Source organism: Tympanuchus pallidicinctus, unplaced genomic scaffold (assembly GCF_026119805.1).
Source record: "Tympanuchus pallidicinctus isolate F22 unplaced genomic scaffold, pur_lepc_1.0 scaffold31, whole genome shotgun sequence".
NCBI lineage: Eukaryota > Metazoa > Chordata > Aves > Galliformes > Phasianidae > Tympanuchus > Tympanuchus pallidicinctus.
In genome coordinates this window covers 6,546,919-6,573,439 of record NW_026294749.1, presented here as the reverse complement: position 1 = coordinate 6,573,439, position 26,521 = coordinate 6,546,919, and the positions used below count along the sequence as shown (strand labels likewise).

Sequence of the window (26,521 nt, the reverse complement as noted above, 5' to 3'; positions counted from 1 at the left end):
AACCCCCCGCTCTCCCACGTGATCACGGAGGGGCGTGTCCCTCCATAGGCCCCGCTCACTCGCTGCATCGCCCCGGCAACGGGGCGAAGCGGCGGGGCGGCGGTTCGAGGTTGGCGGCGCCGGGCCGGAGCGCTGCGGTGAGCGGGCGGCGCGGGGCTGGGGCAGGAGGCGCGGGTCAGCGGTGAGGGTTAGGAGCGATGTTTCGCTTAGAGACGTGTGTGGGATGCGCCCTGCCTCGCTGTGAGCCGGGCTGCTGAGCTCCGCGTTGGCAGACAGGTTGGTGTAAACCGGGTTGTGTTTTCCCTGCCTGCCCGCGCTCTCTGTTGGAGTGGTGTATTTCGGGTTGTGTTTTAATGTGGGCAGCCCGTTTAATGTGCGGAGGTGGAACGTTTGGTTGTGGCTATTTCAGGTATGGCAGAAATGCAGATAGTTGGCTGTTATTAATTCTGATATAAACTGAAAGGCAGGCATTTAAAATCACTAGTAGTATTCCTTAAAATTAGAAAATACGTAGTAGTTCAGATTTTCTGAGTTTACACAAAGCAGTGGATGGTTTCCAGTGTTTGCATTTTGTCCTCTATTTGTCCTCTGCTTTCATCCGTCCGTAATCCCGTGTGAGGAGATTATAGGCAGCATGTCACTAAGAGTATAAAAGAAGCTGTTGTTTGCAATAGGATTTCCCATCTGTTGGGAGACAGAACTATTATGATAACTTTACAAAGCGTGCAGATGTTGATTGTAGCAAAATTTGGTTGTCTAGAGCATGGAAACGTGGAATCATAGGACAGCTTAGAATGTAAAGGACCTTAAAACCCAACCCAGTCCCAACCCCTGCCTTAGGCAGGGCTGCCCCCCCTGCTCTGCTCCCCAGGGCTCCATCCAACCTGGTCTCGAGTACCTCCAGGAATGGGGCATCACAGCTTCTCTGGGCAGCTGTGCCAGTGCCTCTCTGCCCTCTGAGTAATTATTTCTGCCTAACATCTCACCTCAGTTTTCTCTCTTTTAGTTTAAAACCTTTCTTGCTTGTCCTATCACTATCAGACTATTAACATAAGTGACTATGTCAACTTGTTCATGAGAGTCATCAGTAGAAGAGCCTGGCATGCATTCATGTTATGGTGAATGTATGTGATGTGTATTATGGTTCTTAAATATTGATGTCGAGTTATGTAGTTTTTGTGTGATTTTATGCCTTTCCACAGAGCGATTTTGACATTTCTATTTGAGTTCTGAAGGAACATCCTGAAGTTTCACAGCTAAGCTGTGTGCGGATGGACAAGGCACAGCTGGAACTGGACTTGGCAAAGGGGTGCAAAGAAGTAAAAGAAAGGCTTCTGCACCAACCTGACATCTGGTACATCAACCAGAAGAGGTGGTTCAGTGCTTTTTCCGGGCAGGCATTTCTCTTACTGAGCAGATGCCTGCTCCAGCTTGTTGGCTTCACGCTCCTAAAGGGCCAATTTTATTGTTGCATTTTGCCAGACCTGTAAATCTCAAGCCTGAGATTTGTCACCTACTGAGTTTGAGTGCCTTAATCTGTTTGGACAGCCTTACCAACCTGTAGCTAATTCTGGCATGAGGATAAAGTTGCATGCTGAATTTTGCATCTCTTGCTGAAGTAGGCTGACAGTGCATGTCAACTCACTTGAGTTATTCTGGATTTTTAAACACCAGATACATAGAGATAATGCTGGAATTAGGTTAACAGTAGATGGTACTTAAGCATTTAGGTTACAGTAAATAAATGCTGCAGTGAGCAGTTGTTAGATTTTCCTGGGTCTAGTTAAATTTCTTCTATTCTGTAGGAGTAGGGAATGATGACAGTAATCTTGCCTGTCTGTTGCTTACTGTGACCCTAATCCTAGACTCAGCACCTGAAGGATTTAAAGTAACTAGTCATACTGAGGTGTTCTATTTTAAAGAACACAAATAGATTTCAGGTCACTGTTATAAAGAAATTACAGGGTGTCTTTTGCCTAAAACACCATAAAATTACATATTTGCCTAATCACTTGTTTTTTTTTCTTCAGGGTCTGCTGAGAATTACCATGCTCTTCTACCTCTCAGTGGATCTCAAAATACATGTAATTCAGAGGAGACCGGTGACCATCCTGCTCTGTTATGAGGAAACATCCAGCAACCTCAGGCTATCTGGAAGAAGATTTCTCTAAAAAAAAAAAAAAAAAAAAATCAAAAGGCAAAAAAATCCTTCAAAAATACAGAAGACATCCAGAACTTCATAAATTAGTAATTGTAGTTGGATAAGAAAAAATGAACCGTTACACAATCATGAAGCAGCTGGGTGATGGCACCTATGGCAGTGTGTTGATGGGAAAGAGCAATGAATCAGGAGAGCTTGTGGCCATCAAACGGTATGTAACGTCTGCACAGAGTAAAGATACTTGGAAAGATGTAAGATCTTGACTTTATTGCTCTGTGCAGTCTGTGTACAAGAAAAAAAGAATCTCTTTTAAAAAATATTTAAATCAGTTGCTTAAGTGAGTGAGTGTGGGTCATACTTCCTTCTAATACATCTGGAGATGCGTTCATCTGTATAACTCACAGGCAAATGGAGCAATGTTTTATGAGAAATGCTTTCCATTCTTGGTATCTCAGGATTTGGAATTGTTTTGTGTGATTTTTTTTTTTTTTAATTATTTTTTTCAGGTTGGGGATTTAGAAAGGGAATAGTTTTGAATGAAGATGAATGCCTCTTAATTGAAATATTAGTTTTAAATAGCTGCTCTGTAGGATCTAGAACTGTACAGAAATGCAGTAAAGGACATGGCATTCACAACCCAGTCCCAAAATCTGATTAACACCTAATTACCCATATTTTTACCTAAGACTTCCAAATAAATACAACAGTCTATGTACAAGTGTAATACTTTTATGTATAGATATTGCTTGAAAAAAATGACATTATTTTTTCACTATTAATATCTTTGAATAGGCTTGAAAAAAAAGGACTGATCTGTACAGTTGACTAATTATAATTTCAGGCAGTTAAGATACTTTGCAGATCTCAAGTTTTCTTGTTTTCCTAGAATGTGTGACTTGGGCAAAAAGAAATAGCTTTTCTTGTTTCAAAATGCATGTTTTATTTTCAGTGTCACTGTTGCTGTCCTCCTTATTAGGGGCACAATTCAAGTGATGCAACAGGATTGTGCATCCTCGATGCTTTTAGAAATACTTTATAGTATAAGTTGTCTCCTGTTAACTACTCAACTACAAATGTTTGCAACAGTCAATCATGAAATATTTTAAATTTCTAATAAATGTAAGAGTTGTGTTTGCTTTGATTATGTTGCTGAAAGGTATTGTGGAATGTTTTAAATTTGGTCCAAGAAAGAGGTAGTGCTGTATTAAGAACATAGCATAGCTGGATCCTGTTTTGTTCTCAAAGCATCCTCTGTTACTGTAAACACTTTCTTTGACTTTTATTTCAGAATGAAAAGGAAGTTCTATTCATGGGATGAGTGCATGAATTTGAGAGAAGTCAAGGTAAAATGGTGAACATACCACACTTGAAAATAAGTGTCTGGTTAGGTCTGTCTGAAGGAAAAGGGCTTAGACTACGCACAAGCATCAGGCCAAACTCAGTGAACTTTTTAAGTGGGAGTCACAGACTCCAAAAGCTGTGGGTTTCTGGAACTCCTAGAGCTGCTTCTGCTTTGTGGAATATCCTGCCATTCTCATGCAGTGGCCATGTCTTGTAGCCAAGCCTCTTGTCTTTGAGAGAAGACAATTAATTTGACATTTTTTGTGTGTTTTACCAGCCTACTCTAGCATGTGTTTCTAGGTGTTTAGGCAGTCCTCATATCATGTATTTGGGACACTTTTAAAAACACTGGAAATCTTGGCTACCCAAGTGACAGAATAAAGCCTGACCTTGAACACTTTGCTTTAAATTTCAAGTTGTCCCATGTTTCAGGCCTCTGAATTTCTGTAAATACAAAACTCCCTAACAGAGGAATTGAGTGTCCATAACTTGAATACCCACAGTTTAGGTTTAACTTAACGGAAATAGGACATAATGTCTCCAGAAATGAAACCCGCAAGGGGGAGTATCCTTATTCATAAAAACAGAAAGCTTTTGACACATGGTGTTCTCCTGGAGAAACTGGCAGCCCAGGGCTTGAACAAGTACATTGTTTGCTGGGTAAGGAACTTGCTGGATGGCCAGACCCAGGGAGTGGTGGTGAATGAAGTTAAATCCAGCAGGTGACCAGTCATGAGTGATGTTCCCCAGGCGTTAGTACTGGGGCCTGTCCTGTTCAGTATCTTTATTGATGACCTGGTGCACCCTCAGTAAGTTTGCAGGTGACACCAAGTTGGCAGTCTATCTTTCTGGGGGGTAGAATGGCCCCATGGAAGGATCTGGACAGGCTGGATAGCCAGGCTGAGGCCAATGGTATGAAGTTCAACAAGACCAAGTGCTGAGTCCTGCACTGTGGCCACAACAACCCCACGCAATGCTGAAGGCTTGGGACAGAGCAGCTGCAAGTCTGGGTGGAGGAAACGGACCTGGGGGTGTTGGTTGACACTTGGCTGACCATGAGCCAGCAGCATACCCAGGTGGCCAAGAATGCCAACGGCATCCTGGCTTGTGTTAGAAATAGCATTGCCAGCAGGGAACTGATCATCCCTCTGTATTCAGCACTGGTGAGGCTGCACCTCAAGTACTGTGTTCAGTTTTGGGCCCCTCACTACAAAAAAGACACTGAGACCCTGGAGAGCATCCACAGATGGGCAACGAAGCTGTGAGGGGTCTGGAGCACAAGTCTTATGAGGGTGGCTGAGGGAGCTGGGATTGTTCAGTCTGGAGAAGAGGAGGCTCAGGGGGGAACTTATCACCCTCTACAACTACCTGAAGGGAGGTTGTGGCAAGGTGGGGATTGGCCTCTTCTGTTGTGTGACTAGTGACAGGACTAGAGAGAATGGCCTTAATTTGTGCCAGGGGGTATTCAGGTTACATATTAGGAAAAACCTCTCTGAAAGAGTGGCCAAGTGCTGGAATGGGCTGCCCAGGGAGGTGGTACAGTCACAGTCCCTGGAGTGCTCAATAAATGTTTAGATGTTGTACTGAGTGATGTGATTTAGTGTGCAGTGTTGGTGGTATGTGGACGGTCGGACTGAATGATCTTGGAGGTCTTTTCCAACCTTGGTAATTCTATGATCCAAACAAAAAAATTGCTAGGCTTTCTTACTCAGTTCTCTAAGCAAAAGTTGTTACAGGTGCAGAATGGCCTTTCATTCTAGGCAGTTAAGTTCTTGTGTTATTCTTCACCTCAGCTATGATGTAATCCCCACAAAGAGAATTTTAAGCTGTTAATATTTGCTACTTTTATTTTGAAATTAATTTAAAATGCTATTTTGTTAGGAAAAGAGAGATTACAAGATAATTAGAGGCTACCTGATGGGTATGTTCTGTTAATTCCTTACTAGAAACTTTTACATTGTACACATGCGGCTCAGGTAAGGAGATAGTCAATGTCAAGTTATCTGAAACCCTGTGTTTGTCTCTGAAACAGTCCCTGAAGAAGCTAAATCATGCCAATGTAATAAAATTGAAAGAAGTCATAAGAGAAAATGATCACCTTTACTTCGTGTTTGAATACATGAAGGAAAATCTCTATCAATTGATGAAGGACAGGTACGTCTTTCTCAGAGAACAAGTAGTGTGCTATCATCCTTTATGTATGTTTCTTAGCCTGTTTTGAAGAACATACTGGAATTTCTTTTTGAGGCTCTTGCAGTGCTTCTGATGTGAACAGAATCTGCTGCACCTGCTTATTTGAGGGTAAAATTCTGCACTGCTTAGCATAACAGCATTGCACATTGTAATATTCCTGGGAGTAAGACTTTATGAAGTTATTCGTGTGATAACTTGCATGTCTTTCGTATTTATTGAGCCAAAAGAGAAATTCCAAATACTTTTTTCTTTATTAGCCTTCATTAATATATGAAGGATTGGACCAATGCCATTCATTCTGCTTTTGCTAATGGGTTTGGCTTAAGGTGGGGGTGATCATCTTCTCGTGAACATGCATGAGTGCACATGAAGATCATTACATGTGCTGTATGATGTGGTAGTCTTGGAGAAACAGCACAAAGCAATGCTTTCAGGTGGACTGTAGGTTAGGACTTGCCATTTTAATAATATTTTTCTTCAAATTATTTTTGCCTTTACTGTGTTTCCTTCAGGTTCTGTCATGTACCTTTATCTCCTTGTGCACAAAGCCTTTCAGTAGCTGTTAGCAACATTAGTGTGATGCTCACTGACGTGAAGCTCTTGGAAGCTTCTATGGAAGCTCTTGCTCAGGCTTCCATAAGAGCACCACTGGGTAGCACATATACAATGGTGCTATGCAGTTGCTTGCTCTGATACAGTGTGTGCATTCATTTAGTCAAGCATAGTACAGGGCAGCCAGATTCATCTGCAAGTAGACATCTCTGCTGAGAAGTCACTCTGCAGTAAAGATAGTGAGCAAAATTATGGCTTGGAAGCAGTATTTTTGACATATGCTATGTGAGTCTATGTATGTAAAACTTAACAGGTCTGTTTTAATCTGTTTGAGACACACTGTGCAAAATGAGGAAATGTGTGTTCTGTCTCACAGGAAAAAACAGTCTCTTAATTATGTGAAATTATTAATCTTTCTTTGCAGAAACAAGTTGTTCCCTGAGTCAGTCATCAGAAACATGATGTATCAGATACTGCAAGGGTTAGCTTTCATCCATAAACACGGTAGGTTTGACACTGGAGTTTGCTTGTATAACGCTTCCATAAGAAAAAAAAGACAATGCACAGTAATAAAATGAATAAAAATATTCATCAAAGGCTCTTAATTATCTCTAGTAAAAATTTTTCCAGACTGTTTCAAATATGGTGTTTTTAAACAACATCTAAGTTACCTCTTTTATAATCAGATATGCTTTCTTTTTGAAAACACTGGATATTGTTAGTTCCACGTTTAGTACTTTTAGCTTTTCTTAGATACTGTATGAATAAACAAACTGAGGAAGCTCAAATGCTGTGCTGTGCATATCTGTTACTCCAGAAAGATCTATTTAAAGAGCATTTATACCTCATGGATGGCAGTTCTTACCTGTCTTGAGATATCATAACTAATATGGCATCCTTAGTCATAAAAGATATTTAACTGTAACTTGGTCACTAAAAATCCAAATAATCTCCTTATCAAATACATTTTGCATTGAAATATTTTAAGAGTTGAGACTATTCAAGCAATTACAAGCACATTAAAAAAAAAAAAAGGTGCTGTGTGGTGGCATCAACAAAAGCTTCACAGCACTTTTGATTATCATGTGTAATATACATCTGGAAACTGCATTCTGAAACACTGACACTGAACTCCTTTGCATTTCAGAAATTATTTTCTATTCTCTTAGTTCACTCTTATTTTGTATGTGTCATTCACATGACAGTGGTATCCTTAAAGCTTTCCAAAGAGAGTTAAGGTTTCACTCAAAGTGATTTCTGATGGGATTTGACTTATTCTGGCACAGCCTGTTGATGGGTTCAGTTCCATTTGGTGCTGTCAGATAGCCAGAAATTGATGGCTTCTGTCTTTCTGATCAAGGTCATGTGTTGTTCTCTGATTATTAGCATTTTCTTTTCCTTCCTTCCTTCTCCATGAAATACATGAGAAAGCTAAAATACATGGTAAAACTGCCATTTCTAAGTTACTGTATTAGTGTTTTGCTTTCTACACAAGTATCTAGCAATAAGAGAGATGGTAAATTCAAGCAGTTGCATTTCACTGTAATAATTTCAGCCACTTGCTCACAGTGGTTGTCAGTTTTTGCGTGCAGAAATTGTATGCTGTGCTGTAAGTAAGTATGCTGTGTAGTAAGTGAATATCAATTTGCTTTATAAAGAGATCTTGCCTACTAATTAACCAGCAGAACTGATTTGCTCAAGTACTTACCTGCTTTCCAGGTACACAGCTGCTAAAGCCAGCCCAGCACTAAGCATTCAAGAAACGTAATGTGCCTGAATTACTAATATTAGCATTCCTGAGCACAACACAGACATCTTTTAAATTTAATTAAAGAATATGTGGTGTAATAATCACCGGAGGTTAAATGTGTGCATTGGGAGAGGGGTTGTCATTCAGTTATGTTGAATCAAAAAAAAAAAGCCAAAATTTTGGATGATTGTTGGACCTTGCTATTTAAGAAATAATTACACAATTTACCATAATTTCTCCTTAATCTCCTGCAGGATTTTTTCATAGAGACATGAAGCCTGAAAACCTTCTTTGTATTGGTCCAGAACTTGTAAAAATAGCTGATTTTGGTTTGGCTAGAGAGCTGAGATCTCAGCCACCGTATACAGATTACGTGTCCACCAGGTGGTAAGTACAGGATGCAATTAATACACTGCATTAATGAACTACCTTTCTCTGATGACTGTTTTAATTTATGTACTCCTTTTCCCATCCTCATAGGTACCGTGCTCCTGAAGTTCTGCTGCGGTCATCCATCTACAGCTCACCTATTGACATATGGGCAGTTGGCAGCATCATGGCTGAATTATACACACTGAGACCCCTTTTCCCAGGCACAAGTGAAGTAGATGAAATTTTCAAGATTTGCCAAGTATTAGGGACTCCAAAGAAGGTAAGACTTCTAGAACTCATGCAATAGCACTTACTCAATATTTTATAATCACTTTATTTATTTATTGTTGCACTTCCAGAACATACATGTAGTCTGTTTTAGTAATTTTATTGCAGAGTTAAGTTTTCTCAACTCTGTCTTTTGAAACATCTGCTAAGGCACAGAATACTGGACTTCTGTACTGTATAAGCATCTGTTTTATATCCTGCTATTATGTGCAATCCTGTGCTGCTCTGTGATGAAAGTCAGATAAAGCTGTTTAGTTAACTAAAGACATGCACATCAGAAGAACTGGAAAAAAACAACCAAAAAAAAAACCCCCTAGTCTTAGGATTTCATGTTGCCACAACTGATTAATTTTCCTTTGCCAAAACTCCAGTTTTTCAAGGCTGGTACCTAGAATTTGGGGCTTGTGGAAGTTGCTCTGAATAAGTTGAATTGTGATATTTTCTTATTTTTTAAGCATAGAAGAAATACTTGATCTCAAGCACAAATCCATTGTATAGAGTCCTTAACGACAAAGCAATGAAGGAGAATGATTTCTCAAGATATTTAGCTCTATCAGAAATTAATTAAGACCTACACAGGAGATTTGGGTAGTGCATGTAAAAATGTGTACAGTTGTATTTACTTCTGTTAAAGTTTTCAGGAAATGGGTATATGAACATGAGTTTGTTTTGCACAACAAATACTTCCTGCAAGTTACCTGCAAGACGTGTTGGGTTTTTTCGTACCAACTAAATATGCTTAATCCTTGAATTACAAGTGTTGTGAGTTGTACTGAATAAAGACATGAACTAATCAGAATGCAACAGCTGAAATGCACAGAGACACACAGAAACACAGATTGGAAAGGTGAGTCGGTGAGTTTGTAGGAGTGGTCAAAAAATGTTCAAAAGAGAATGAATTCCTAAGAAGTGCTCAAAACAAGTGCAAACCAAGAATGGGAGAAAATGAACACTGCAGCTTGACAAAAGTCAAAGAATGTGATGGCAGAAAGCAAAGTAGGATGAAGAAAAAGGGAGTGTGTAAGCAGGGACAGACATCATGACACTGCAGTGTCTAATGAAACAGTAAGGAGATTTCAGAATCAATTGGAATAAAAGGAAATAAGCTTACCTTCCAAATTTTGAATCAGTTGGGAAAAAAGAAAGAAAGAAAAAAAGCAATATAATAAAAATATGTTTACAGAAGAAAACTGTGGTGGCTAAGGTCAGAGATGACAGATGTATTATGAGGTAAATAGATACCTGTGAAACTACTGACTGAACGAAGTCTCTAGCTGTGGAAAACCACTGGTGTTGTGCTAATATAAAATAAAGTGTAGCTCTCATACAGTAGAGGAGCTCTTGTCAGTAGAGAATTGAGGAACAGAAAACTTAAAACTAAAGTAAAGTTTAGCTAGGAGCTTAAAGTGATGGGAAAAGATCTAAGAGAATGTTCTGGGGAACAGGTGCAAGTTCATGAGAGAGCAGAGTATGAAAGGTCAAAGGTGGAGTTGTATATGAGATACATATAACTGGTGGCAGTGAAAATTGAGACTGGATGAGTAAGTGAAAACTGTTACATACAAAACAGTGCTTTCTGTGACAATCATGCATCAGGAGTAATGTGTAATATGTAGCAGTATTTCAAGAATTGAGTTTTCAAACCCAGATGTTAATTCTTTCTTGAGCAGCTCACAAGACTAGGATGAGAACGTTTAGCAGCTCATCAAATTATCTAAGAAAGAGAACAACACTTGGGCTTCTGGAACATTTTCAGTGCATAGCACAGTTTGCGGGCATGCAAGCAGATCAGAGGGAGACTTAACAAAGTGTAGCCGAGCAGCGTTGAGGTCACTGGTGTGGCTCTGTAACTTTATTGGCTGCTGAAAAGAAGCATGTAGCTGGTTGCTTGAGAAAGGAGTCTGAATATTTCAGAGAAAATTGTAGCCTCTTGGAAAGAGCTCGCGGGTTAGAGACGCTGTAAGTCAGCCCTCTTAAGATCAGAAAGCTGTAATTAGTTGCTTTGTGCCTCTGTCGTCTGTTGGGCAGTCCTGGAACTTTTATCTCTTTATGACAATGCCGAGGCATTCTTCAGGGACATCGCTGTGTAACAAGGGTATTTAAATATTATAATACAATTGATCACCACAAATAATGACTTGTTTATGGTGAAGTGTTATCTGTATTATGAAAAACACAAGCAGTTCTTTTAGTACTCTGTTTTTGCAGATAAGGTTAATGAATTGAGTATTTATATGTAGACTCATTTATTCCATTAACTTGCTGTAAGGAATGACAGGAGTTATGCCCAGAAGCTGTCTTTGTTCCAAATTGCCTTCCTTTTAGTGGTTTAAGTCTGTGATACCATGCTGATGACTTCTGTTGGTTGATTTGGTTGCTTTTGGCTTTTGTTTAATGATATTTAGTAGTGACAGGAACTATTTTGCTCTATTTCATCCTGGCTTGGATCAGGAATGGTGTGGTGAGCAGGACTGAAGGCCTACTGATGGAATACATTTTCCTTTGTAAATTGGCAGATAACAGGCAAGGAAGGACTGAGTATGTTAGAAGACAAGATCAGAATTCAGAATTTCCTATAAGACTAGTTGCAGTTTACATATTACCGAAGATTTTTGAGTGCTGTACTTATGCAGTTCTAATTATTCTTGACTAAATAGTTGAGGATAACTACCCAGCTAATATTTCTTCAGAAGAAGATGTAGGAGCTGTATAATACATTGTACATCAGTGTTGTGTTGGAACAAATACCGTATCAGTGCGTAGAGAAAGAAGTACAGTCCATTGACATACAAGCTAATCTTTCTGTTCCATTTATAAGTTTTGCATTTCAATGAAGAGTTCTATGTTTCAGAGACCAGAGGAGAAAAACCTGAAAATCCAAGATCCAAGAAATCAATTGTTTGATCTTCTCTAGCCTCTGAAAAGGAAGGTGGAAAGAAAGAACAAGAAATACACCTAATTTATAAACAGGCTGTTTTAGAGACAAAAGCAGTAGTTTTTCTTGGTATCCAAGGATGATAGCATACTCAGCAATGGTCTGGTATTGCTACGACAGAAACGTGTATTTTCCTTTTCTGGAGGGCAGTTAGTCTATGCAATAGACTGTCTATAGCAGTTATGGCTGTGGAACTGCAGACTCTGTGATAATAATACCTGTGAAGAAGAGGCAGGAGCATGGACTAGATAATCTCTTAAGATCTTTGCCAATCCTAGGATTCTGTATTCAAACAGTGCAATTATCAAGCAACCAAGGACTTCAGGTTTTACTTCTTGAAAGTTTAACACTCTCACACAAAAACCCACTAAGTTCTCATATTATGATCATGATTTTCCTCTTGCAGTAATGTCTGGTTATAGTTAAATCACCGAATGTCTTACTGGTGTAGTCAGTGATAGATTGAATGGTTGCACATCTGTCCACATCATGATTGCACAAACATGGTAGTGTTGTAATGCAAAAGAGCCAGTGCTTCTGCATAAACTTTACTGATCCCAAAGAAAATACACAGGTGCAAGTTAATAATCATCAGTTTAATAGGGAGTACTTGTGTTAATGGGGCTGTTAGCCAGCCAGTCAGTCTCTGCTGAGTCCTCATTAGTAAGAGAAGCAGGCTTGTAGCAAGTCCACCCTAGGATTACCCCCCCAACAGATAATGGTGGCAGCCAGCCTAACCCCCTCAGTACTGTGGCCATATATATAACAGCAGGAGACAATAATGCATCATATATCAGGGTAAGAAAGATCCTTTGTGGAAAGCAAGGATACTTGGTCACAGCTGCCAAGGAACTTCTCACAAGCAGGTTTCTTCTAGCTGCATGCAGAAACTGTAGGCTGTTTACTTGTGTTCCCAACCAAACATGAGCCCTTTCTCATGGGCAAGTTACCTGTTCAGGCTGTGATCTGTATTTTTTCCATGCAGCTGGGTAGAAGGGCCTCACCTCTGGTATTATCATGATGGAAGTACATAGAAATCAACTGTTCAAGCTTATTTCTGTAATGGATGGGATGTGCTTAGCTGTTCCTGATACCTACTGCAGTCTCTTCTCCTTCAGAGTGTACATCCAAGTGTTGTATGCACAAAGACAGTTCCCCCTTCACCTACAGAAGAAGGACTGCCACTTGAGACTGATGCTGAATTGACTGGTGCCACAGCAATGGCAACGAAAACTAGTAATGCTTGTTTTTCACTGTACAGGAAGGAGCTACACAGGCCAAGCACGACTCAAGCTACAGAAAAATATAACTTGATCTAATCCCTCAAACACTTAGTCTTTTCTTAAACTTGTTCTTCTTTCCTTTTAAACAGAGTGACTGGCCAGAAGGATACCACCTCTCTTCTGCCATGAATTTCCGTTTCCCACAGTGCGTCCCTATCAGTTTAAAAACTCTCATCCCAAATGCAAGCAGTGAAGCCATACAGCTTATGAGTGATATGCTGAACTGGAATCCAAAGAAGAGACCTACAGCAAGCCAGGTCTGAGCACCTAAATTATAAGGACAAGACTGCATTGTCTTGCATTGGCAAAAATTGGTAGATGCAGAAATACAATTTGATTGTCATCATAATGAAGGCTAGAGTACACTTTTGAACACTTCATTGGGAGACACTGAAAACAAAGCTTTGTTTTTGTGAAGTTGCAGATGGAATGCAGTAGGGAGAGTGCAGGATAGTGGTTTTTTTTTTACTAGGAAATGGGCTGTACAATGTACTGAGTGATAAGGGAAGAACTTTGAGAAGAACATGTCAGTAAGTCACCAAGGTCACAGGTTTTTTTCCTAGGTTAATTTTAGAAAATTAGGTATAGATATTTCAAAGATATATACATTCTACTTGTTTTTGAGTATGTATAGCTAATGCAATTCTGTTTAGAAGGTATGAGAGTGCAGTTGAGAAACAAAAGGAAGGTGATGAGTTTATCATAGGTGGACATGATGAAAGTGATCCAGAAGTGGTTAAGGAGGAGGTGCAAAGCACAGCAACCATATCTGTCTGCTTTATAAAGCATATGTGTTGTTACAGTCACTGAGATCAAACTGTAGTGCAGTGCTATACATCTCTATGCAGAATGCTGCATGGCACGTTATGACAGCAAACAACCAGGTTCTGCCCAAGAGAGTTGGCAAGGAAGCAGCAATCCATAACCAAAAACCAAAAGTGTTTTCATAGAAGGGTGTACAAAGGCAGTGATTTTCAAGAACAGCTGAGGCAAGAAATCTCTTTGAGAACTAACAAAGAGGAGTTGACCCAGAGATAGCAGAAGAACTTGTTCCACAGGAAGAACTGGTGTATTTGTAAGATATGTAATATAGTTAGCAGGAAAGCATGCAATAGGGAATTTTTTACTATAGTAGAAACAACCTGTTTTTAAGTTGTAATTTGTTACTGTGTGAATATAGAATGGAGTTAAATGCAAAATGCACATAAAAAAACAGACTTCAAACACAGAAGGAAGAAAAAGACTTCTATTAAATGTACAGGTGGATCCATCTTACTAAACTGTATGGCAGAGAAAGCTAAAAGTGCAGAACTGACAGCTGGATAAATACAACATTTACACATGAACTCCTTATGCATCTGTCTTTCACTACTGTGGTAGAGATCACTCAAATGCTTCAGAAACATGCTCACATCCTCAAAGAAGTTACCAAAGTCAACTTTTTGAAGTACAGTTAGTGTGTCATATCTTCTTCTCTAGGCACTGAAGTACCCTTACTTTCAAGTTGGCCAAGTTTTAGGACCTCCCCCACAAAATTTGGAGAAGCAGACTCCTGTTAAACCAGTGCAGCCAACAGAACCAAAGCCAACTTTACCCAAACTGGAAGCTGTATCCAAGCCAGAGCCTCTGTCTTCACCTGAGGAACCTGACAAAACACAGCCACAGTCTCTGTCAAAGGCTAATCACCAGCCTCTCCAGCAAATTCAGGTGCCCCAGAATACAGCTAACCAGCAAGTATCAAAACAGCAGCAGACACAGGTGCAGCCATTTTTTCCAGCTATCAATAAAGACTCATCTGGGGTAAGTTGTCTTCAGTAAGTACCTAACTTAGACAGGTGGTTCTTTCACAAATTCTTAATGTATTCAATGTGGCTGTTCTCTGAAAATCACCATACTTATTAAAAAAAATAAAATAATAATAATAAAAAAAAAAGCAGTCAGATAATTAAGGACTTTGAGAATGTAACTGATCACATACTGAAATTTTGTCAGCAAATGAGAAAAATAGGTTACTTCATGGATGTCCGACTTCTTGGCATGCCTGAGCCGTGCTGAGAGAAGTGGGATTGTCTTGGGCCACTTATACATAGACTGCACTGTGAGCTGTGCTGGGCCATGGGTTAGACATACCTGCTTTCCTTCTAACAGCAGTTTGCAGTCTGTTATAATAACTTTTAGAGTCATAGAATCACTCAGGCTGGAAAAGTCCAACCACAACCTAACCACATCACCCTAACTCTAACAACCCTCTGCTAAATCATGTCCCTGAGCACCACATCCAAACTGCTTTTAAACACATCCAAGCTGCCTTTTTTATGGCATTCATTTTCTTGATTGCAAACAGAGCAGTTCCTGTAATCACATGGACCTGCAATTTCTTAGTTCTTAAAAGTAAGGTTTTTAGCTTCATACAATTGCTGTACCACCAGTAAGAGTGTGAGTTCAGCAGGATACCAGCAACAGAGCTTGAGTGCTGAACTGGGCCTTCAAACAGAATGTTAATTGAGTATGTCAGCTAGGTTTGAGCCATTGGAAGTTGGCAGTCCAAAATACCTACCAACTTTGTCATATATTTTGTGCTTAAAATCATTAAGGTTATGACCAAAATAGGTACAGTGCGATGGTTTTAAAAAAAAAATCCTCCCATGTTCTTAAGCAGTAGTAATCAACTATATGTAAAATATAAAGTTTTAGAATTTAATTAGAGTTGTATTTTTTCTTCTTCTGTTCGTATTTGAAATAGAAACAAGCAGCTCAGAATGGCACAGTGGGTGCTAAAAGTTGCAGGAGACGATGGGGTCAGACTTTGACAAAGGCTGTGGACAGCTGGGATGAATTGGACGATGCTGAATTTGGAATGTCGTGTTCAAAGAAGCCTAGCATTGCACTGTTAAAAGAAAAGAAAAACAAGGAATGTCTCTTTAGGTAGGTCTTGGCATTATAAAATCACTTTTATAGAAAATGTGTTTTAGTACACAGTGATCAGCAGATTTATAGATTGGTTAAAACAGATCTGCTAAAAATTAACTTGCTGAAACTCTGCAGTAGTGCAGAGGGCTCTGTGAACAGGCCAGCTTTGAGCTGGGTGTTGATGTAGCACCAGTAATATCTGTAATTCTATCCATCACATAGGTGTCTATCTTGTTTTTAACAGTGTTTTACTGAAGTGGTACCTGATTTCCCATGTCAGTGAGGCTAGGGGAAGTTCTGCCACAGTTACTTAATTACTTTTAAGTCTATATATTGTATACACTTCTTTTCTTCCACTTTCATATTGTCAGGTAAAATTCTCATGAGATATGAGATTTAGCTGTTACTTTCTGTGGGAATGAAGTCTACTGATGAAAGCAGGATAAGAGAAGAGCACTGCATCCTTAAGCCAGCCTCAGCTCATGGCATTCTAAGGTGGACTTGTTGATTACACAGCTTGAACATTTTGATTTTTTTTCAGTGTGCCAGAACCAAAAGCTTCACACTGTACCCAGCCAGGAGCAGAAAATAAAGGTGTAATGAGAAATGATTCTGGAAGATCCAATACAACAGCAAAACAGTACTATCTAAGACAATCAAGATACCTGCCAGGTAAGGGGAAAAGTCAACATGTCATGGAAAATGCAAACAGTGAACAATCTATATATAGCACACTTAAACTTCAGATTTCACACTGGGTAATTCTCTTTTCCTACTCAAGCTAAAATTTTGGACTAAATGCCTTTCCAAGAACATATCTTTCCACTATTAATACAGAAAGTCCTGGCTATGCATAAGTGGAAAAGAGATCAACATTGCTTGTGCAGTGTAAATGTTCACACAAGCTCTTATGACCAGCAACATATAAAACCCTCAGTTTTTGGACACCTGGAAATATATCCTGACTGACCATAAGCAATGTATCTGAGAAGTGAGAAAGATGCCCACGTAAGCACAGCGATAACTTCTAAGTATGAAATCACTTCTTCAGTGCTTAATTGGATGCCCTAAGACTCAACACTTTGCCCAAAAGAGGGGAAAAAAGCTTTCCTATCTAAAGGTAACAAACAGAAAGTTAATCTACACTTCTTATATTTTGAAGTATGCTTCTAATACTTCCCTATTTTTATTAGTTTTCAATGAGAGTGGCATAGTAGTTTAAATATATATATTTCTGCACTTAATAATAGTTCCAAGGAGCATATTTGTTATTTATCCATATCAATATAGCTCTGTTACCACTGGATATGTGAGCTGCTTTCATGCTGTGTAATCCCATTAACTCACTAATGCTCATGACATGCTGAAGTAACAAGAACTTCTCTGTCCTATTTTTAAACTTATCCTCTGAAGAAAGTTTATTTTTAGCCTTGAGAACTTTTGTTTTCAATATATTTATTTCATTTCTGCTAATTGTTTGAGGGTCTTATATATCAATAAGGTTATGATGTTACAGACACCAAGTAACTGCAGTAAAACTACCAGTTGTCTTGAATGCACGAAAACAAGAGTTCTAAAATCACTGTATCTAATTTTCAGTTGAGAAATATAACCTAACCAATGGATGTTGTCCTTTGACTTACACTAATAATGTTTATGTTATGTGAGAAATAGAGTTTTGTTTTATTGTTCTAGAAATGACTGATTTTTCATGGGTTGAATTATGTTTGGAAATTAACATCTGCCATAATTTCTTTTTTAAGGTGTAAACCCTAAGACTGTCTCTTTAGTAGCAATCAATAAAGAAGGATCTCATGGAACCTGGAACAACCAGTTGTTTTCCAAGCCATTGACACATGTTGGAGAAGGATTGCCTTTCAACAGAAATAATACAGGTATAAGTGTAATAAACAGCAGTCACCTTGTTTTTCATCATACTTTATTTAATTAATTTGCTTATAGGCCAACTTTGTTTTTCTTAATTTAAACAGAGACTCAAAGTAATCTTTTCATACCTAAGCTATGTGTTTTGCTTTCAGACCATAAAGGAAGCACAGACTAGCTGTTAGAATACAGTTCTGTCAGGACAAATTTTATCTGTAATCCTCTTAAGCTGATTAGCTCACTGTGATAATTTAAGGAAATAGCTTGATTTCACTACTGCCTGGTCAGTGTGATGTGGAACACTATGAAACAGCAGTCTCACATATGAAAACAAATGAGGTGTTGCCTAACATCAGCTAGAGATACCAGCTTGGCAGATGGGAAGTCCCCTCACTTTCAGCAAGGAGCTTGCAGTGAGGTGCCTTTTGTACTAGCTTTTGTGGAAAATGCTCTTATCAGCATTTTACAGAGTGAAGACTAAGGCTTAAACAAGTACAATGGCTTATCTGAGATTTCACTGAGGTAAGCATAGGACTTGAGACTGAAATCTACCTTCTGAACACTACATAGTCCTGTCACTCTAACAGTTTTGAAGCCAGCGCGAGTCGCTGCCAGCATCAATGCTAATGACCACCTGTAGCAGAAATGCTGTCAGGGCTTGAAGCACTGATTGAGCACCTGCTGGGAAGGCAGGGGAACCCAGGGGAGCTCAAGGTGCAAGCAAAGCACTGAGTGATTGGGAGGGGTGGAACCAGGATCCGTGCCTTCCCAGATTTCATGTTAAGGGTTGATAGTGGAGAGAAAGGTATCTTATTTGAAGGTCCCTGCCTACCTGAGGCCTTCCAAAGGTAAGCAGTCTTTCTTCTGTGTTTCTGTACACTATAGTGTTACACCATCTGACCTAATGTGTTTGTACAAGAACTTCAGGAGGCTTGTTCATATGCAGCTGCTGCATGCTTTTTTAATAAAACTTTAGTAGCCCCCCAGCTCTGTTATCAAAACATTTTCCTTTTGGAAGTCAGGTGAAGTTTAAGTTGCTCATTTGAAATCATGGAGAGCACTTAAGAAATGGAAAAATAACAGCAGCAACTGGAAGGATGGAATAAAACACTTTTTACAGTAATCATAAATGTTTTCTGGGTTTCAGAAATTTTAGATCTGTGTGCCTTAAAGTAAGTTGATTTTGACAAAATACTCTTGCATAGGAAGAGACAGAAAAAGGCAGAGCTTGTTTCCATAAGTATGTATTAGTAAGCCAGACAGCTATGTACTGAATTGGGCTATAAACAAACTTAGGTCAATGCCAGTGGTAAAACCTCACTTCTGTCTTACTATGGCTATCTACTGAAAAGCTAAAGAAAAATCATCTTTAACAAAAAGTGTTTGAAAACACTGAGCATTATTTCCATTGATATCTTAAATAACATACACTAAGGTTTTATGTACCAGGCAGGCAACAGCGCTTAAGGCAGACACAGAGGAAACTGTGGTAGTTGGACCACTGACCAGAGTAATATGGTAGATGTATGTATTCCTTTTTCATGCTGATAGGATTGAAAGCTGGCACTGTGCTGCTTGGTGTTTAAATAACTACGTTTAGTTTCTTCACGTGCTTTTATTTTTTCTTTACTCACAATGCTGCTCTAGGGTGAAATAACATAAGAACAAATAGTTACAAAAGCTTTATTTGTAAGGAATGGTGAAGCTGTGACCAACTTTGCAAATATGCCTTAATGCTTGAACTTGTGAATTGTGCATTGGTATGACTATAATGTGACTGCATTGTTGGTTAATTAGTTACTTTTTGAGCTACTTTCTAATGAATGAAAACAGTTTTAAAAGCAGGAGATGTTACTTAAAGGGGTACATGAAATTATAGCTACGTCAGTGTCAGGTATTCTTTCTTGCTCTGCTTTTCCTCATTTCTTTGGTATCACCTAACCAGATTCTTCATATACTTTCTCTAAAATTCTGTCTTTCCATCTTTTTCTCTCTCTCTCATTCTCCTTATCTACAGAAGAGAACTTAATTACACCCATTGAAAAGCTATCATGCAAAGAAAGTTTGAATGAAAAATTAGAGGATCCAAAAGGTAACTTACAGCAATTATAACCTGGCTTTTTGCACATTTCATATTTGTTTTACATTTTCTCCCCAAAAATACACCTACAGTGCAGATTCCAAAAGATCACATCCTTCATTTTCAATTGTAATGTGTTTTGTCCAACTTTGCTCTCTTCTTTATGTCTGCTTTTAGACCAAGCAGGGTCTGCTGCCCTATGAGTTAGGGGGTAGCAACTCATGCAGTGATATGCAGCAGCAGCAGGGAAGCAGCAGAGGTCCATCTTAGTTAGCACAGTGTAATGTAGTGTGAAAAACAGCTTCTACCTTGATTTTTACTCTTAGAAGTAGACAAAGTAAGAAAATAGCCATATAAGTAAGGTCTGTTTGTTTTTCATACTGGCAAAATTGTTTCCCTTCTGAATCTGCACCTAAACTAAGTGGTGTTATGCTGAAGGAGGGCAGATAATTTCTCATCACATGTAGACTAACTCATTCATGTTAACCTGGATTGTTTCAGTACACTCTTTGAAACCTGAGAGAATGAAGTGACTACATGTATACTTACAAATGCCTTTAAATAACATCTGAATGTTCCAGTAAGTGACTTCATAACTTTCCTTCTGGAGAAGAACTGATCCTAAAGGAGGAACATGCATCCCTGAAGGAATGCTTGCTCCTAATATCGCTTGCCACTCGCACCACTGACTGCATTCTAATTGTTATTTACACATTGTGATTGCACAGGTTTGATTGATTAACCTCAGTGTAAACAGATGGAAACTAGGGTTTCCAGGCAGCCATGTTCATATCTGAACACACTCCTCATTGCAAGCATTGTAAAGGTGTAATGTTTCACCTCTCCCTCCGTTTTGGCACCTGAGGTGTGTACTGTATCCCTTTGCAACTACTTGTAGTTTTTTCTCAACTTGTTGCCCAGCATGAAGGATTCAATGGCTTCATCCCTTGAGAAGAATCAGGTATGCACTGAGCTATGCTGCCCAGACCATGCTTACACTTGCTGGCACACAGCTGTGTTTGCTTACACATCTGCTGCCAGCCCTCCTTGATGCCTGATGGACTTCTACAGCAAGAACTTCTGTTTTGCATGGCAGTTGCCAGAGGTAAGGAATGACCTACTGCATACCTCTCAATGCGTGGTTTTGAAATGTTAGCAGTCATAACTTTGCCTTGAATTTCTTATTTTCCTTCTGTCCAAGGAAAAGACAATTCCTTCAGTCCTCTCAGTTTCACCCAGCCTGTTCCTCTGGACTGTGCTTATCCCTTTTCTGCAGAAGAGTTCATAAAGAACGTCAGATATGAAGAGGTAAGAAGAAGAAAAAAAAAGCAGTTGAAAAACTTTTGACAGGCAGCTTTGCAGAGCTGCAGCTAAGAAACATGTAGAACGAGTCATTTTGAGGTTATATTAAGGCTTGTCATGGTCTCAGATTTCAGAATTTTAAGATATCCTCTGACAGATCAGTATTATACCTTATGAAGCAGTCCCAGTGAAAAGATCAGGAAGTGGGGGAATACATGCATGTATGTTTATGCAGACAAGGGAATGTAACACCAAAATTGTTGCTTTTGTTTTTCAGGCAAAATTGTGGAGAAGAACTTACAACTCCAAGGAAGTTGTAATTTGAGTACCTTATTAAAGTTTTATTTTTCATCAGGATCTGTGTCATCCTTTATTCTACTGAAGCCTGGCATCAGAAGCCACCTAGGGACCCACCTGTTGACAGGACTGTGGGGTTATGGGCAAGAAGAGGTACATGATGACCCAAAACAGCTGTAATTAGCTGAGGATACTTTTGTGGTTTGTAGATGATCAGTTCTGCACCTTATAGAGCCACTGCACTAATTCTGACATTAGCACAGAAGACTGAGGGTGTTAGTGTGAGGAGGAGGGTTTTGGGATTGCACTGGGGCCAGTGATTTAAGAGAACAAACTGTCAAATCACACTGTATATTTTATCAACCACTCTTGGAACCATCCTGATGGAAGCACTTCTCTTCAAACACTGTGCTATCACACAGCTTTTTAAGAGTGTCTAGGTGATGACAGACAAGAAATCCACTTGGAACAGTCTAAATATTTGAGTTGATTTCACACCGCTGTACAGTAACCTCAGTAATAATTTCATGCGTAAATGCATAATGTTTCTTAGCTTCCTAATGATGGATTGGAAAGGATGATTATGTTCATCTTCCCAAGGCAACACTCCCTTAGAGAAAGTTGTGAACTAAAGCCAAGCACAGCAAATGTCAGACTTCAAAACAAAGGGGAACTAGATCTTACTTTTGTAGCAGGCCTTTAGCCAGGGAACTGGCTAAGTCAACTTCAAGTGATGCACCACAAGAGGAGTTGTGGTTCCATTTTTAGATAGATGTAGGTCATACATGTTGAGCACAAGAGTACTGTTGCATGCTGATTTTCAAGACTGAAGTGCTAAAACCTGCTTCCAGTAAATAAAAGGTAAGATCCTGTCTTATATTGAATTTTAGTGCAAACTCTTGCTAGGCAATGTAAGTTTAATGAAAGTATTAAGGAACTGGTCATACTACTCTGTTATCTTCACTGCTGCTGCACTGCAGATACATACTTCTTCCCTACAGACAAGCACTGGGGAAGAACACCACTCACTCTTTATTCTTGTGATCATGCAAGTGTGTTATGAAGTGACTATGAAAATGCATATTTCATGGATGCAACTGAAAATATTAAAACCTCCTGTAATATCAACAGGAAATTCTGACTTTGTGGGAGGCGCTGCTTACAACCCATCAGGAGGATACATCCCTTCCTTTCATAAGAAAGAAGTTGGATCAGCTGGACAACGGATACAGCTGGCTCCTATTGCTCCATCTGTATCTGGTAAGAAAAATGTGTATGCCAAGATGTTTCTTAACACCAGTATGAAAAGTAGATAAATTCAGGTTTAAATAGAAAAATATTCGTATTTAAATTGGTTTAGAGGCATTTTCTTGACAGAGGTTTTCTTGCAGCATGCGACAATCATGAGTCTTTAAATATAATGCCATTTAATGCACTTGAATAATGCTGAACCATGCTTACAGTATGCTAAACAACCCCAGAAAAGGTAAATACTTCCCTCAGATGACTCAGTAAATCCACAAGTAGTGTTATGTATACAGTACAAGCACTGTATTAAAATAAACTGTTCTGTTCTTCATTAGCTCTACGGGGCTGCTCTGCAGCTTTAGTAGTGGTAATTTAAGACAGGTTTTCACTGTTTCATCCCACTGTTAGCTATGCAAGTCTGAGTGTCACCCCAGTAGCTGACAGTACTCTTGTAGCCATGAAATATGAAAGGAGTGCTTTCTGGAGTGAAAGTGTGGACATCGCTACATTATAGGAAGTAAAAGCCAAACAACATGGGTTTGTTACTGTGTGCTTATTCAAGTGCTAGAGAAAAATAAGAAAGAATACTTCCTTTCTACAGCAGTTTTGCGATAGGAGATTGAAATTCAGTAAAAAGCTCCACAACTGTCTCAGTGCTGTCTGCAGGAATTGCTGCAAAACAGGTATCCAATAAGTGAGAATTACCAGTAAGATAAGTAAACTCTAGGAAACATCAGCCTTATCTGAAAACAAGGACAGTCTGGTCTCTGATGTGTTAATAGCTCTGAGTACCACAAGTCATCCTTCAACTCTCATTCACATCTGTGCAGTAGTAAAATACTACTTTAGTCATCATTAATTCCAAGTTCTTGTTCCTTTCAGATTATTCCTGGAAAACCAAAGCTGCTCGTGCTCAGTTAGCAGGTCCTACTTACAATTCAGCAAAAAGCATGAATATTTTAACTCATGCACCAACAATTCAGCCAGTCCATGGAAGAACAGACTGGATGGCTAAGTATGGAGGACACAGATAGAAAATACCATCTTGAACGAGGCTCACATGATACCTGCACAGTTCTCCTGCCTGAAATGCCTATCTGCTCTAATCTTTCCTAAGACCTATGCAACAGTAAAGACAGAAACAGACAACTTTGTGTTCTACTATCTATGGACACACACCAAAAAAATCACATTATTTAAAATACTGGCTATTAAGTAGGATTTCATTAAGTATTGTACAACACATCTTGCCAAATTTATCACGTATTTAGAAGTAATGAGAAGTAGATTTCACCTGGCACTTTCCTATAGAAGACTTCCTATCAGCACAGTCTTAAAAACAAGAGCTTTAATTTCTTGCCCTATGCAAAAGTCCACCACTGTACATGAAAGCAGCTTAGGTCACAAGCAGCTAGAACTGGGGCTAAAGCAGAACAGCTCCAGGCTCCCAGCTGATACACTGGTTCCTTCTGGGAAATATCAAAGTGAAAGCACAGACTGGGCTTTGTGAAGAACATCAGTGTCCTCCAAGGATTTCAGAACTCGCTTGTACCTAAAGAGTTGCTCAGGGTCTGTAATGTGTAAATAAAGTGAGAACTCCTTGTAGCTGGACAGAAGCAATATAGTGACAATTCCTGCTCCTGGAAGCTCTGAAAATACATCCCAGTAGCAACACTGGAAAACAGCTAAGCAAGTACTGAATGCTGCACTTACCTCACTGAGCTGTAGTGAAACTTAAAACCAGACTGTACTGTTAAAATTAGCTTATGACCACTTTCAGTTGAAGATCTGTGGAGAATTACATCTCCCTTGTCAAAGGTATATCACAGCAACATTTTAAGGAATCCAATCCCAGTCTCATCAGCTGTTCTAAAGGTGAATTTAAAAAGGCCTAAGTGGTTGGTAACCGTCTTACTGGGTGATGACACGAACCAGACTTCTTCATAACTCAAAGAAGCCCTGTGAATCATGTGAGGGAGGAAATAAAGCTGCTTTTCTAAGAAGTTACTTTCTCTTTTAGATCTTTAAAGCCAGCTTAAGTCCTGTATGTAAGACCACATACAAGCTTTAACAATGCAATACCTCAATGTTTATATGCTCACGTCATACTTTCCTTGGCACCTATGCTAAGTTTTACAGAAATATCTTGCAAAGGGCATTGCAGTGTACAATAAATATATTTTTTTAATGTTGATCTAGGCTACTTCTGTTCACAGCTGCGTTTAGAATAGATGTTTTGGTAGTAATATTAAACCTGCCATTTTAAAATACAAAACGAGTATGTTCTTTAAAGATGTGAAACTGCTGATAACTTTTTTTTGTTTCTAAACTGCATATAAAGTTCTCAGTTCCTGCTGTTGACCTAACGTGCCGTAATAGTTGGGCTATATAACCTACTGGAAGTTAAACTGAAGCAGTAGCATTGAAAAATAAAATACAAATACCAAAAGAAAATGTTACTTTAATACTGGAAGTGATTTGTAGAGAGCTGGATAACTGGTTAGTAACACACTAGAAGACTTACTTCAGTTACTATTGGTTTTGTCTCAGATACCTGTCACTCCATTAGTACTAACAGATCTTCATATGCTATTTAGGCATATCTTATTGTAGCTGTAGAATATATCTGTAACTCACTGTAGAAATGAAGACCACCCTCACACTTTCTAGAACAGTTCTGGTTCATAAATACACTAGTTTTATTAATGAAATCCAGGAGAAATTAATCACTCATCCCTGGTAGTAGATGCCAGTAACTTAGATAAGATCACACTAACCAAGCAATTAGCTAATGATGTGTCCAAAGCTAAGTCACCTAGAGCAGAAAAAGGAACAGGCAGTACTAAATAGAGCTAGAAGAAACACACTGTCCTTACAACATGCTAGTGAACATAGAAATTATTCTGATGTAACTGTAACTGCCTTGACATGTCTACGATCAAAGCATGACTAGAGTTAAGAAATTCTTCTTGCAAGCAACAAGACAAAACAGCAGTCAGGCACTAGTAGGTGTTGTACAGTCACTATAACTGATTCACTGATACACACTGTCAGTGCAGAAATGCACCTAATGCTTATGGAGTTCCAAGTGGATGAAAAGCACACAAGTCTCTAGCTTTTCTCTCCTAATACAAAGCTTACTAGCCTTCTCAAGCTATAGCAAACACATTCAGACAACCTGATAACCAGTGCTGGGTCAAGAGCCTGGAATTAGACACTTATAAGGATAACTTACAAAGAAACCATCTGCTGAAGTTGTTGACTCCCAGATCATTTTCTCCTGTGAGGAAACCAGCTGCTCCCTGCCAGGTGCTTTTCCCCCTCCATCTCCAGAGACTAAAGTTATTTAACAAGAAGGGAAGGAAAAGAGGAAGTAAAAAGGAAACAAACCACAAGGTATCACACTCCTGCTATGGTATTGGCCAGATGTTTAGAGAACTCTGAGCAAACGAGGCCCCAAAGCCTTACTATTCCAACACATCAACCCCCCTGCTTCAGACTCACAGTATTGGCCACCAAAACAAAGGCTGAAGAAATCGAAGCTCAGGTCCTGTGCAAAAACAGACACAAGATAAACCAGACCAGAAAAGGGATACATTACCATCCATGCATAACTCCCAGGATTATTTCTGCATCCTAAGTCTATATTTAGAATGAGTTCAGGCAACAGAGCACTTCTCAGGGAAGCATCTGAGTCCTTTAGTCTTTAAATAAACTTTCACAGAGTCTTTCGAAATCTGAAACAGAACATTTCTCTCAGAAAAATAAAAATTAAGATTTTAATGTAATACTTGTCTTATATATAAGACCGTATGCTGCTTTTTCTGTCTCTCCTCTCCCCAGTTCAAGTAATATTTATAGGTGCGTGTGCCCAGGAATGGAACAGGGCTATCAGACAATTCATGTTCACAGAGATATCCAGACT

At 39.1% G+C, this 26,521-nt stretch overlaps 1 protein-coding gene and 1 long non-coding RNA gene across 10 annotated transcripts; one reads left to right on the top strand and one right to left on the bottom strand.

The window, feature by feature from the left end:
• The first annotated feature begins 31 nt into the window (after window positions 1-31).
• Window positions 32-24,833, top strand: MAK (male germ cell associated kinase). 9 transcript variants are annotated; one of them, XR_008210033.1, is made up of 16 exons: window positions 32-137; window positions 2,031-2,372; window positions 3,450-3,504; window positions 5,535-5,656; window positions 6,672-6,751; window positions 8,252-8,384; window positions 8,478-8,649; window positions 12,965-13,132; window positions 14,355-14,675; window positions 15,619-15,800; window positions 16,327-16,457; window positions 17,549-17,680; window positions 19,687-19,761; window positions 20,671-20,854; window positions 20,951-21,057; window positions 21,329-21,435. XR_008210033.1 is itself a non-coding variant. In XM_052697796.1 (16 exons), exons 3-16 carry the CDS (start codon window positions 2,272-2,274, stop codon window positions 23,628-23,630), a joined length of 1,953 nt encoding a protein of 650 aa, XP_052553756.1. In that variant the 5' UTR covers window positions 77-137; window positions 1,203-1,354; window positions 2,031-2,271; the 3' UTR covers window positions 23,631-24,833. The 9 variants fall into 9 exon arrangements, 8 of the variants coding, with proteins under 8 accessions (XP_052553760.1, XP_052553759.1, XP_052553758.1 ...); XM_052697796.1 differs by lacking the exons at window positions 20,671-20,854; window positions 20,951-21,057; window positions 21,329-21,435 and adding exons at window positions 1,203-1,354; window positions 22,480-22,608; window positions 23,479-24,833 and having other exon boundaries at window positions 77-137; XM_052697795.1 differs by lacking the exons at window positions 20,671-20,854; window positions 20,951-21,057; window positions 21,329-21,435 and adding exons at window positions 1,203-1,372; window positions 22,480-22,608; window positions 23,479-24,833 and having other exon boundaries at window positions 77-137.
• LOC128087870 (uncharacterized) lies at window positions 15,507-20,973 on the bottom strand. The gene is made up of 2 exons (XR_008210040.1): window positions 20,878-20,973; window positions 15,507-15,762 (listed from the first exon to the last, which is right to left on the bottom strand). It is a non-coding gene; the product is annotated as an uncharacterized LOC128087870 (long non-coding RNA).
• Window positions 24,834-26,521: the final 1,688 nt, after the last annotated feature.